Raw genomic sequence first — 14,982 nt, 5'->3', positions numbered from 1 at the left:
TAATGTTAATGTGGAAAGGGTATATGAAAACAAATTTCTGGTTGTGATTTTAGACCACAAAATCTGCCGAAACCTCAGATCAATTATGTAAGAACAAAGCTGGCAAAGATCATTGCCATTCTGGGGAAAACAAGACACAAACTGAACCACAAATCACTGCACATTTTGTATTCATCTCTTGTACTACCATATCTGAATTACTGTGTGGAAGTTAGGGGTATCACTTGCAAAAGCACCTTGCAACCAGTGTTCATACTTCAACAGAGAGCAATCAGGATAGCACGTATGTAGGATACAAGCACACCAGCACTCTGTTTTGAAAGTCACATGCATTAAAATTCATAGACCTGCAATTACAACTGCAATTATCATGTTTAGAACAAGGTATTCTGGGTACTTCCGGACAACATTCAATAAATGTTTTGTGTCAGGGAAATTGGGTTTCAATTTAAGAGGAGAATTTAATTTAAAAAAAAAAAAATGTGTTCGTACAACTGAAAAGAGTCTGTGTATTTCAGTGTATGTGGTGGACTTGTGGAATGGGTTGGGTGATGGGTTGAAACAAAGCACAAACATCAATCAATTACAAGAAAATATACAAAAAAGAGGTTTTTGGGAGGTATGTGGATGAGGAAAGGGGTGTTTCTATTTATTTTGTAACACAGGATATTTGGATTGTAAACAAACCTGGGATAGTTATTTATTTATTTAACTTGGTTGTAAACAAAACTGGGGATGGTTGTTTGTACACTAGTTGTAAATACATTTGGGAATTTGTTGACATAATATAGGAGGAGAAAAAAAAGTGAGAAAAGGGTAGGGCTATATGAGTTTTACTTCCACCTACTCCTTTTCAGACATTACTTTTTTGTTTGCTTGTTAGTTTGTTCATAATATGTTTTAATTTTTGGTTTGAAATAAAGTCATTCATTCATTCAAGTCCAAATCCTCACGAGTAAAATGATGTACCAGATCCCAGAGGTCTACAGTCACACCCTCAGCTCTGAGCTCCTGTTGAATCTGTGATGGTGGGATGTCTGGCTCACAGTCACCTGACACGTCACGTCCTTTAGAAACAAACCTCCTCTACCTCCCGTCTCACTCCTCCTCTTTTTGGACCAATAGTATCAGACTTTGAAGGAAAGGATTAAAGCTCTGCGTAACCGACTTGTGTTCACTGCAGATCCTCTGAAAGTACAGAGTGTAATGTGGTTCAGTGGCTATGTGTCATCTATCTACTGTTTACATGCCGCAGGGCAAAGCCCAAGTAAATGACGATGCCTCATCATATGATTTGTTTGTCCTTTTAAGGGCTTGATTTATCCCACTGTCTCATTTAATGCAAAATCTAAACAAATAAAAACACTCAAAGATATTTTGCAAATAAATTCCACAAATTAAAAAAAATCTGCATATACATTAAATTAATTTACACACAAATGAATACCATTAGTGAATGTCTTTTAAACATTAAAACAATTTCAAACAGGCATGTGTGAATCCAGTTTTTATCTATGAGTGGGAAAGAAGCTACATTTAGAGAAGATGGTGCTCTGTTGTTCTGCCTGAATGTAAAGAGAAGACTCACAGATAAAGCTGTGAGGATTTTTGAGGACAAACAGTTCTCTGTTTTTCCCCAAAATATGTGCCCTATATCCATCGCCCAATGTGGTGCGTGTTTTATTCATGTTTTCATCCTCACATGAGAGAAGCTCTAAAAATACTTTCAGAGGTCATCAGTCTGACAGGACGTCCACTGCGTCTTTGAGTCTGTTGAAACCTGCTGTCATCATGTATGTGAGAGATCAGATCACAGGTGGACAACTCTGAGTCTGTCTGTTCACACCTGGCAATAAAATAATATCAATAGTTAAAATTAACCCTTAGTGACAGCTTGGCACATTTTACAGGTTTTTCATTCTTTCATTCTTTCATTTTTTAAAATAATTTTGGCTGTGTTCTTGCATATGGCATACATTTTGGCAAAATTGTTCATTTTTTGGAACATTACCCAACAGTTCTGAATGGATTTAACAACTGAATCAAGCTGTTTTAGTGTCGCTGTGAGTTTGTTTGGACAGTTTAACAGCTGCTGCTGTGTTAGCTTCTGCTAACCTGACAAATATATATATAAATATATACTGACCAGTCACCTGCTTTGGAGAGGAGACTCCATGGACGTCCCTCAGTGCTGACAGTTGAGTCAGATAAGTAAGGAAGTCAGCTGAGAAGGCCGCTCTAACATTTCAGTATTGCTTATTACTTAACTCAAGTCATCCTTAAGCTGCTCTTCACAAAAAGACACACAAGGGGATATTTATGACAGATTTGCAGATAGGTTGACAGATAGGTGTGAAATGGTCTGACCGTATTTGTCCTTGTGCAAGGTTTTGTGCAAGTTAAGCTTACTCCACCATAATTTATGTATTTGACTTCATTTCATATGTATTTTGACCCTTTTAAATCTAAGGTAAGTGGTTTTTTTTTAAAATTAATATTATTATAACTATTTCAGTAGTATTAGTATTAATATTTTACTGCCCATTGCAAAAAAAGAATTTGTATCAGTTTACATGTACAGTAAGTTACCTGAAAATTAGCAAGAAAAAAAATGATAATAAAAAATAAAGAAGGCTGTAACCTAATTCTAAATGTATAATCATAAATATATTTTTCTAGACATCTTCCCCCTTTCTAGGTATTTTTTATAACAATTTTCCCTTTCCCTCTCTTTTTTTAAAAAACAGTTATTAGGTTGTTGTTTTTTTCACCTTTTATCAATTGCATGGTCCTTGCCTTTTTTATTAGAATTTTGAAAAAAATCAAACCACTTTGCTTAGTTTTTGAAGGTTTGTTTGTGAAAGGCATCTGAATGTAACTCAAGGAAACTGATGCCGATCCAGGTTTCAAAGGGTTAAGGCCTTCCTGTAAAATATGACGAGAAGGGGCTTTATCCAACAAGCTGCTGCCTATGATTTATTACCACTGACTGACCAAAAACCTGCATTAAAAGATTAAAATAAAGAAAAAGTTACTTTACCAAAGGTCTTCACGCACAACCACAACAGCAGACAAAAGAGCTGCACACAACAACCTAATTTTACCTCTCTGTTTTTCTGCAGATTTTTTCCTGACTTTTAATGTTTGACAGCAGCTTCAGGCCCGTATGATATGATTGAAGCAGCCGGTAATTAAGTATTAGCCTGTTTTTATCTTTTCGGGCCCTGTGTCGGACCCCATAGCGCCAATTGTGTCAAAGAGCATGTCCCAGCCTCTTTTTAATAGCCTTGTGTGAATACAGACACCAGCCATTTGCTGATGTGGAGAATTACAGCATTTCTTCTCACACAGGCGCAGAACATACGTCGGGTAGTTGCCATGGTCCATTTAAAAGCAACACACAGATGACATGAGGCAGCGCAAAAGTCAGTGTTCAACACTGACTTAGTTCTTTGATGTTGGTTTGATGTGTCTGGGCCTCTGGCCTTCCAAGTACATAAATATAAATGGGAAATTTCGATGGTATCTGAGTTGCCAAGTTGTGGCGTTTGCAAGATGTTTCAGGGCAGCAGAAATGGTGGAAAGCATGGAAACAGTGTCACCAATTGACGTTACAAAATTTTATATATTTGGTTATTTTGTTCCTAGTAGCTATCATTTACTGTTAGCAGTTGCACATTTTAGTATCTGCATCTATTAGCTATAGCAAATAAGCAAACTTTGAACTCTAAAGCATGTCAGGTCAGCGTCATTAATGCATAAACATGGTGGGCAAAAGTCATGTTTGGTCAATGGGAAGAAAAGCTTTTTTAATTAATTTATGAGTTAAATATCAATTTTTGATCACATGTAAAGTGCAATTTGGTATTAATGTTAACTGTTGTTAATGTAGAGTCACCGAGACTAAATGTAAAAAAATATATACAAATTATGCATTAATGACGTATAAAAAATTAAATAATATATAAAAATATAAATACACTGGAAACAGCTATCAATGGCTTGTTTAAACCTCTTAGCATTAAAATGCAACCCATCTTCTTTGTAGCTTCCATGTTGTTCCCACTTTACAAATTCAAAGCTCATGAACACAACCAAGTCGCAAGTACAACGAACTCCGACCTTCTGACATCACATGACTGCATTAGTCACTGATCTTTGTGTTGAGCTGATGACATCAGGCTACTTATTCAATATTTCCTCACATACAGCCTGCTTCTTGCAGGTGAATATACACCCGCAGTCCCAAAAGTGTCTTCTCTTATATATATAAATATTTGTGTTTCAGCTCAAGTGCTCCCCAGACACACTCGACATGACTCCAAACAGTCTGGCGTCAGATTTCATTTAGCAACACTTAATGCAAATCTGAGGAACTACAGCTGAGCTCATTTACATCTGCAGGCTTCATTAATAAGAAATGCCACACCTTTTGCAACAAGCTCAGTAAATATTCTCCAAAGAGAATTTGCAAATGACACAGGAGATACTGGTACCAAGAAACATCAACGACACCTTGTTTTCCTGGCTGATCTATGACACACTCTATGATCGTGTTAATGACTCTTCACTCTGAATTAACTTATAGACCTTTAAGTAAATATGCTGTGTTTGAAATTCAAGAAGAGGAGAGAGACAGTCTTTTTGGTCAAGGACGATGGACATCAGATATCCGAAACCTGCTCAGACTCCAAATCAGTCAGCTCCAAAATCCATTCATGGTTCTCACCTAATCTGATAGGTAAATTAGCCAAAGTAACCTCTTCAGTATGTTCATACAGAGACAGGAGACTTCAACAGCACATGCAGATCCTTTGATGGGTGCTATGTGGACAATCACATGTAGAGTTTAAAGGTTCTTCCTTTATATTTAGAAGCAGAACAACGACCCAAAATAAAATATAATGGTCCACTGTCGACTTGTAAATCTGAATTTTCTGGTTCCATTAAAAGGACAAGAAAGACAATTTACTTAATTCAAGGCTTCAAAACCTCTCTGCAAGGAATTATCCTGCTGACAATACACTGTGGTCATGTTTTTAGGCTAAAGACCTGTCCAAAATCTTATGCTGTAACAACAAGATGAAAATCATGCTAGTAACTTTTCATAATCCCATAAATCATCCGCTTGAAAAGACAGTTTTATTTGTCTGTGTAAAGATGACCAGACAAAAAAAGTGACATGGTGACAGATTTTATTATTAAAGTCTGAATGACCCTTTACTCTGTGAATTAGCTAAAAAAGCTTTAGGAACCTTTAGGATTTGAGGATGACAATAAGCTTTAATAGGAGCAGGCAAACACTGATGGCTGTCAGTCATCAACCACTGAGCCAAACACTGAAATTTAAAAGTCCCCTGAAAGCCCTTTCTGACTGAAAGCCCTAAAAGCAAACTTCTCCCCAAAACCATCAACGCCACCCCTCCACACAGACATCAGGGTGCTAATGGCACTGATTTTGTACTTACAAAGTAACAGATTATATGTCATCGTCTCAATCCAGACAATTGTACTATAATGCAGACAGTTTCCTCATAGGGTTGGACTGTTTGGATAATAAATATCTTTGTGTTGTTGTCTCCTGCCCCAACAACAATAGTGTCCATCACAATGTTTTGTTGTGGACATTCTCACAGGCTGATTCAGTAGAAATCGCCCAACCTAATCTTAAGTGTACCGATTGTGAAGCTGCTGAGGTTAAAAAATGGAGAGAAAATGAGAATTTCCACTTTGCAGGTCTGTGTCTACACCACCCAGTCACATTACAGTTTACATCCATGTCTGTCCTCATATGTTGCCATGGCACATGTCAGCTCTGCAAATATGGATGTGGCTGCAAAGAAGCTACATTTTCTTATTTGGATGCTTCACACACATCTTTGACCTGGAAGCATAGAAGATCTCTAAAGTCAGTACAGTCTCAAGATGAGCACCCACAATTAGTGTCACCAGTTCAGTCTCTGACTGAATGTCTTCCCTTTTGCATGAATCATACATTTCATCCAATAGCATGTTGAGATCGCAGTGACTGTGACCTTTTAAACCAACAAATTCATACCAATTCATTGTTTCAATGAAGTCCAAATGGTTGCTGATGCCAAATATCAAGAAAGTCCCTCAAAATGTTTCTGAGATACTGCATTTATGAAACTGGGATGGATGGACTGATAACCCAAGAACTTAATGCCTTTAGTCACAACAGTCACGGAGTAGGCTTAAAAACGTTCTGTGTGTCAGTTAAGTTCAGAATGGATCATTTTGTGTGTCTTGAGCTTTTTTTTGACACTTCAGTGTTACAGAGTGTCGGAACATTGTGTGGACTGCAGCTCTAACAAATTACAGTGCATTATGAAATCAGCAAGAAAGATCTTCAGAATCAGACAAAGCATGGGCAGTAAGGACGGAATTTTATCTTGGACGCAGCACCCAGAGCTCATGATGTACACCTACTGCCTCTATATGTTTTATGGCACTTCTGTCCTCTTTGGATAATCATAATGTTTGTGGTAAGGTAATGACAAGACGTTATGACAAGATAATGTTGCATCGAAGAATACAGTGCTTACCATCACTTGATGCAAGGCCACCTGGTAAAATCCGTTTGACGTAGACTCCAAACTCTTCTCCAGTTAGCTCTTTCACTCCGCCAATCACTTTAATTCCTGATGGGAGAAGAAAAATCAAGTCTTCATTTTGCTCTAATTTTTTAAATCCACCAAAGATATCAACACAGTAACAAGACAGAGTAATGATATTCTTCTGGCTTCACTGTATTTAGGATTTGCACTTGTATGGTGCCTTACAGTCTTTCGAGCACTTTCACAATACATGTCTTATTCACCCAGTGGCCAAGGCTACCATACAATGCACCAGCTGCTGCTCAGCTTAAACATTCACATGCACTAACACACAGATGGCATGGCCAACAGGAGCAATTTAGGGTTCGGTAACTTGCCCAAGTATACTTCAACATGCAGACTGAAAGAGCCAGGGATTGAACGGCTAAACTTTTTTTCTATTAGGCAACAACCCCTTTTATCTACCTCCTGAGCCACAGCTGCCCAGAATTTTTCCTTTTAAGTTTAGGAGATTTTTGTGATAATACATCTTCTGGCTCTTGACTACAAAGCAGGAAAAATACAATGATCGACTTACTATCCACGTGTCTTTCAAATAATATCCCAATGTAGAGTTTTCCTGTCTCTGACAGAATGTTCTGAGCCATTGTACCACCAGGACAGAATAACATTCTCAGGACAAGCAAGTGTTCTCCGCAGATTTAACATGTCATTGTGTAAGATTCACTAAGAGCTCAGGTCGATTCCTTCGACCTGTAAGTAACCATATCACTATTTCAGGTTCTTCAGCAAAATGCTCCAAAAAGGACAAATGCTAATACAGTAGATGGATGAATAATAATAACTTGGTACAGATGGGATTTTAAATATTGTGATCTCAGGGGAGTCAGGGGAAGGTCATTTGTCAGCAGCTGCTATTTTATCAGCATGCTGCTGACAGAGGAGGAATGGGAGGGTCAAATAAGTCAGCTTTCCAGTCCTACTTTGATTTTAAGAAGCACAAATGTTTTCATTCACTGCAGACTGTGGCAACAACTGGCAAAGGTCAGCCTATCCAATCTAAGGCTGATCTTGTTCAGTGTTCTTTAACCTACAAAAACTAATATAGCAGATTTAGAATATAATCCAAGTCATCATGAGGAACAAGTAATTTGTGTATAACCTACATAATTGGGACAGTTGGGACCAATGCAATGATAGATATACATATGGACTGCTCTTGTTTCACACTTTTCTAGTGTTTTGACCAGTCAAAGCACTTTCACACTACATGTCACATTCACCCATTCACACACTGGTGGCTGAGGCTACTCTGATGATGCAGCATCGGAAACAATTTGGGGTTCAGTATCTTGCTCAAGTATATGCCCAACTTCGACATGCTGCCCTCCATGTAGCTCCATGTAGCGGATCCAACCGCCAACCGTTCAATTAGAGGACGACCCGCTCTACCTCTGAGCTACAGCTGCCCCCTTATGTATATGGATATATACACATACAGAGCTGTCTCAGGAGGCAAGTTGGGTTGGTGGATCAGTAAAACAACACAGGACTTTCCACCAGGAGAACAGTGTTTGTGTCCTGCATGAAACCAAGTGAGAGTTGCGTTATTTTACGGTTTATGTACTCAACTTAAGGTTGACGATGCTCAACCATGAATCTTTTCTTAAACCTAACCTATTTAAACATTACTTTCCTAAACCTTGAGTTAGTATGTAACTTTATGTTAAGTACATAATGTGACGATGCTGAACGATGATACTTTTCCTGAACCTATCCTATATAATTTTACTTTCCCATAGCCTCACATACCAAACTTTACTTTAAGTTTATAACTTTATGTTAAGTGTGTAACTTTACCTTTGGTTTATAACCTTACATTAAATAGATAACTTTACATTAAGTATGCAACTTTGATTTAAATATGTCACGTGACAATGCCCAACCATGATTCTTTTCCTAAAACCAACCTATGTAATTTTCTCCCAAATCTTACCTACTAGACTTAATGTTACATATGTAACTTTACGTTGAGTACATAACTTTGTGTGAGGTACATTAGGTGACCATGCTAAAAAATTAGTCTTTTTCTTAACCTAACCTATGTAACTTTACTTTCCTTAAACCTTACCAACCAAACTTTACATTAAGTACATAACTCTAATTTAGGAATATGACTTTACCTTAAGTAAATTACTTAATTACTTTATGTTCAGTACTTCACTTTGGTAATATAATTTTACAGTAAGTACGTAACGTTACCTTAAAGTGCATAACGATGCCCAACCATGATTCTTTTCCTATACCTACCCTATGTAACTTGAATTTCCTAAACCTTACCCACCAAACTTGACCTTAAGTGCATCACTTACATTAATCAAATAGCACAATGTCTCAAACCATGATTTTTTTCCCTGAACATAATCTACAGGGAGGAGCACTAAATTCTTGGGGCTTCACTTTGTCAGATATCATACGAACTGTTGTGTGAGGAAATGTTGCCATTCTACTAACATGTTCCATCTATGTGCTTGAAGTGACATTGAAGTGACTGAAGCCTTACTGGAAAAGTCTCCCCAATTTAACCAGAGGATCAAGGCTTCCTCAGTATAAGGCTGCTGTTGGCCTGTTACCACAAAGAACAAAATGGTAACACTAATTGGGTCTGGAGCGAAGTGGCGCATGTTAATTATCGCCTGTTGGAAAAATGGGGTTAGAAAGTTCCTTGTCTCAGTCCTCCCTCCTTTCTTCCTCTTCTCTGAGGAAAACACTCTCTTGTTCTTTTGTTGAGCCTCAAAGCAATCTCCTCCCCCCGCCTATCATCAGATAAGAAAAACATCATACTAATACATAAGCAGCTGGAGCAAATATAAAAGACATGCCTCTCTCTCTCTCTCCTCTTCAGCTTCACATTTTGTTTCCAAATCATTATTTTTCACTGCTCAAAATGCATCAAGGGCATGTTTGCTTCCCAAGGATTAAATGTTCCAACACTTTTAGACCTTGTTAAGATCACAAAATGCAATGTGATGAAAAGGCACAATTGCTTCTAAAAATGTTTTATAATACCCAAGATGATACAAGAAAATAAAAAATACCATGTTTATTGAACATCACAATGTCGTTGCTTCATTTCTCAGACTGAAAAACACAGGAAAGAGCCCCTTTAAAGCCAACTCTGCAGGCAAAATCAGCTGTCACAGAAATGATGTTCACTGAACACTGTGTCCCATCAACACACGATACAGCTTTCAACTGCATTAACAAAGAGATTAGCATGTGCTGTCCTCAGTGTAGGACAGTAGGACTGCTTGCTACAGTGTGCACAGCACACACACCCCTACTGCAGAAGCTTCAGTTGTTCAGCAAGGGGTCTTTAGGCTGTATGTATCGAACAGTGTGTACACTTGCACGTGCACAAGTTGGACGACTATAAGCTGCTTTGCTTCTCACCTGTGTGCTACTTAAAGTAGTGCTGGTTCAGACACATGCACACATACACACACACACACACACACACACACGCACACACACACACACACACACACACAAACACAACACACCCTTAACTTCTCCACCTTACATACTAGTAGTAGTTTCCGAGCTATCTCTTGTGCAAATTAAATCCATATCTTCATGTGTGTGGAGTTAATGCTGTTGGTGCAGCGTAATTTCGAGGCATTGTAAAATCAACAAACAACCAAAAACCTCTCATAACTTACGAGCTAAAACCCATTGTTTTAAAAGACACTTCGTACACGGACTGCAATAAAGCACAAACACTGGAGGATATTTTCTTAAAGGGACAAAGAAATTCCATCAAGTCAGTGATGGCCAAATAGATTAAAGAGGGAGTCTGTATTTTTACACTTTGTCATTTTGTAAAAACTAAAAATACAAAAACCTCAAGGGACAGCTTGGGTGTAGGATTTTTTTTTCTTAATGCACTGTAGAGCTATTCAATTGTCATCCATATAGATTGGATTGACTTCAATAATTGTGCACTGAGCGGCTGTATTATCTAGGAAAATGGATTGCATTTATATATCACTTTTACCCAAAGTGCTTAACAGTGTGCCTCACATTCATACAATGATGCCAGTTAGCTGCGATGCAAGCTGCTGGTCTGAAAACCAGCAGCAATTTAATGCATATGAAAATGATATAATAGACAGTTTGGAAATCTTTTAGGAAACAAAGAGAAGGATGCTTTGATGAGGGCTATAATATATTACTGCTGTGCTGTTTAGCCTGCAAACATATTTAAAATGTTATTTTGAGTGTCAGTCTAGTGTAATATTTGTTTAAAAGAGGTACGAAAAAAGCAGTTGTATCACATGGGATTTATAAAGATATTAATTGTAAAACTAAAAACCAAAACTAAATAATTCAGCTCATGTACACCAGTTGTTTAAACATTATTCTGGAAAGAGCAGGATGTTTTACAGTTTGACAGTAATCATATTTATGCATATGTAGTGTTTGTCCTTGCGTAGGCACAGGCTCTACCAGTGTGCTGGTGTTGAAGCGCATTATGGATAAAAACAACAGCAGCTCCCTGCATTCTTAACCCAGCTGAGTTAAATGGGTTAGGGCTTTGCCACATGACCTACTTCCCCTCCCAGGCAAACACACTGATACTTAACAAGGATACGTACTCTGCAGAGAAAATCCCTTTAAAAGTAGGACTTCAATTATTGCAGCTATTCCAAATCAGACTCCATTGCCAGATAGTAGAGGGTGACAGAGTAGGGCTGTAAACATTAGGTTGTTAGTTTAAGCTAAGCATGTGATTAAGTTTATATAAATCAGTGTATTGTTTTGCTAGTGATGACTGATTTAAAATAGTAGACTATTTCCTGGTGTATAGAGGATAGGGCAATGTGCATCACTCATAATAAGGAACTCACATATATTTTAGCCTCTTTCAGCTCATTGTTTTGGTTTTATCACACACAACTTTATTGTTTTGGTTGAGTCTCACAGCTCTCACAGCTGCATTCCAGCAGTAGGAAGCTGTCTGTTCTCAGTGAAAAAACTATAAAAAACTAAAGCCGACAGCCACAGTTAGAGACTAGCTGGTGAACATAGTGGAGCATTTAGCAGCTAAAGAGCCAGATCTCATGAATAGGCAAACATCAAAAACATAAAGCTAAAACGAGAGAGAACATTACACTAGCATCCATTAGATGGACACAAACACCTCTCCAAATGATTGATAATGTTGCTCTGTAACTATTGCTTTAAATAGGCAACTGTTTGGTAAATGGTGAACAGACTTGCACTTGTATAGTGCCTTTATTGTCTTTCCACCACTGACAGCACTTTCACACTACTTGTCTCATTCCCATTCACACACACATTCACATACTGGTTGTGAAGGCTACCGTACAAGGTGCCACCTGCCACTTACATTCTTAAAACATTCTCATGTACTCACACACTGATGGAAAAGGCCATCAGGAGCAATTTGGGGTTCAGTATCTTGCCCAAGGAAACTTTGATACATAAACTGGAGGAACATGGAATCGAACTGCCGAGCTACCCCCTGAGCCAAAGTTGCTTTGTCTGCTTACCTTCTTGCCATATCCAAAAATCAATGAAACCAAAAATCAGCAAATACTGCTTTAAAATATTTAAGTAAAATCTAACAATACACATTTTAACAAAAATCATGCCTTCATTTGAGTTTCAGCCAATCGTGTTACTCTAATGGAGACATATCAGTTTATCAAATAAGTTGCTACACCGTATTAAAATGTTTACAGCTAGAGAATTGGACTTTTACATATAAATGAATGTCTGTTTCATTCAGCGTTGTAATGTAACAAAGTAATAATACTTTGCGATAGTATTTTTTGGACTTTTTTGGGAGCGTCTGTAATTTACTTGCGTTTTTAAATTTCCGTCAATTTTCACTTTAACTTAACTACATTTCCTAAGTAAAATCTACATTTTACTCCACTACAATCCCTCAAAGCATTTTAGTTACTTACTGCAAAATAGGGAAGGAAGGGAGGGACGGATGGGTGGATGAAGGAATATAAGGGAAGGAAAAAATGGATTCTGTTCTTTAAATCCTTTAAGTTTAAAAAAAAAGACCTTGTTTCTTTAAGTGTGTTTAAGGCTCCATGTTCAAGGTGGTGCATACTACAAAGAAGTAGTCATAATCAGAATTCTGACCACTTGCTTTTTTATTACCAGCATTCACTTTCACTTTCATTATGTAATTATATTTACTATATAATGAAATTACTTTTGGTACTTAACTCCAGTAAATATCAGATACTTTCCACTACATGGTACCGGCTCTACTCTACTCTACTCTACTCTACTCTACTCTACTCTACTCCACTTGCCTTTGGTATCAGGTACTTTTCATAGCGACGCCGTGCGACACTGTTGTGATGTCAGTTTCAATGCAACACACACATATGCACAGGGTTTGAATTACACATTGGCTTTCAGGGAGCCCCATTTTCCAGTGCGCACCAATAATAAAACATGTCACATGCATAAAGTGTATGGCAGCGTACAGTCAATGACAGGGTTACTGCGAAAAAGATTTTACTAATACCGCTGTATGCAGTTAATACCGCCAGTAACATTTCGTCTCTCCCTCTGTCCCTTCTGTCGGATGATGAGGAGTTCAGATGACTACGTAAATGTAGGAATTTGGGGGCAGCACCACTCAACGCACAGATGGCCGCAGCAGGGATAGACACAGAAGTTAAATAGTGGATACAGATGTTCAGAAATGGAATGGAATGAGTGGATAAACACCCAGCATTGACATATTACTTCTATTTTTTATTATTTCACAAACCTTTATGTGCAGAAAATATATAATCTATAATACAAAAGTGAAATTTTTTTTAGAACTTCCCGTGAACGTCTCAAGGGAGGCTTTTCAAGCTCCCCTCAGCTCCCCCGCAATTCGAACTATGCATACACACAGACTCGCACTCGCTGGATACCCTCGTCGGCCAGCAAGGTGAGAAACATTTGCCCCTCCTCGAGCGACCACGGAGTGATCTTTCTGGTTTCCATTTTGGGAAAAAAAAAATATATATAAAACTGCAGTCATACAGCCAATAGCTTTGGTGTTTGCATAGTTCATGATATTCCATGTATGCCGCGCATTGATGAGGCACTGACACAGTGACTATTCTGTCTGACCAATCAGTGGTCCTCAGTGTTTCACGTCACCTTTTAGTACCTCATCGTACCCGGTCAGCCTTTTTTTGGAACCCTAGGAGAGCAGGTACCAAAAAAGGTGGCACCAGGTACCAGGTACTTTTTCCTAAGAGTAGAGCTGGTACCATGTAGTGGAAACACACCATAATATTCTAATAGGTGACTTAAACTTAAACCAGTCATTTTCTGCAACAATAGCTGTAGTTTTACTCAAGAATGCATTTTAGGTACTCCGTCCACCACTGCTAACATTCAAGCCCTTGCCAAATAAGTTCACATATTTCTTATAAAGCTTATCAAAACCAATGAAAGCTCTTTGTATTTCTACAGATTTGCCTATGTGTGTGTGATAGCTATGTGACAGACTGACAACCTGTCCATGAGGTGCCCTGTTTTCCACCCAGAGAAGGACAGTATAGGCACCAGTCCCTGTCTATCATGAACTTTGAGCAGTTGTAGACCACAACAAGTGACAGAGATGGAGAGAGAAGAGAGAACTGTTTCTACATGTTTACTTTGACAACTATTCTCTTCTGTCCATGGTTACTGAAGAGGAAAAAAGCTACTTACCCAGGCCGTTCTCACAGTCAGTAAACTCCATGGAATGAACAGCTCTATCTACTCCGTATGGACCCATTAGTGTCCTGTTAGAGTTGGAGGGATGAGGAAGATGGAGAAAAAGAAGGAGTGAGAGACAGAAAAGAGGAGAAAATAAGCACATCAAAAACTTCACTTGGAAAGCTAAATCTACTTTTGTACTTGTTTTTCCTTTACAGATTAGACCCTTCAAAGCTCCACAGTCACACTGTGACTACTTAATGTGAGGGAGCGCTTGCGTGGAACGTGACTTTGTAATGAATGCAGAGTCTTATATCTGTCACAGAGAGTTTCTCCTTACGGTAGGAGAATGGTAACACAGCTCTTAGCTCTAGAATATTTTGGGGGTAGACTGTCAATCTTTTCTGTTTGTGCAACTGCCAAACATACAGTATGTTGGAATAGCAAAACAAAAGCTGTCTACCAAATGCTGATTACATACTAATTCTAAACTGCTTTGGAGTCCCTTGGGTATTCCCACCCAAAAAGTGTCAAAATAAAGTATCTTCAAAACACTCAATATGCATATTTAAAACCCAGGGATTTTTATGTGTAGATGAACACTATTGTCCCAAAATGCAACTCACAAAGGAAATGGAGGAGCAGCTGT

At 38.2% G+C, this 14,982-nt stretch overlaps 1 protein-coding gene across 1 annotated transcript in view; it reads right to left on the bottom strand.

Annotated features, from left to right (window-relative positions):
- The window catches only part of si:dkeyp-72e1.9 (syntaxin-binding protein 4), a 124,408-nt gene that overhangs the window by 55,649 nt on the left and 53,777 nt on the right, over positions 1–14,982 (bottom strand). Inside the window, 2 exon segments of the mRNA XM_042505628.1 lie at positions 6,567–6,662; positions 14,346–14,419. Coding sequence (XP_042361562.1) covers positions 6,567–6,662; positions 14,346–14,419 — 170 coding nt within the window.

This window comes from Plectropomus leopardus, chromosome 17 (genome assembly GCF_008729295.1).
Source record: "Plectropomus leopardus isolate mb chromosome 17, YSFRI_Pleo_2.0, whole genome shotgun sequence".
Taxonomy (NCBI): Eukaryota; Metazoa; Chordata; class Actinopteri; order Perciformes; family Serranidae; genus Plectropomus; species Plectropomus leopardus.
This window is presented reverse-complemented; position numbering and strand designations above follow the sequence as displayed.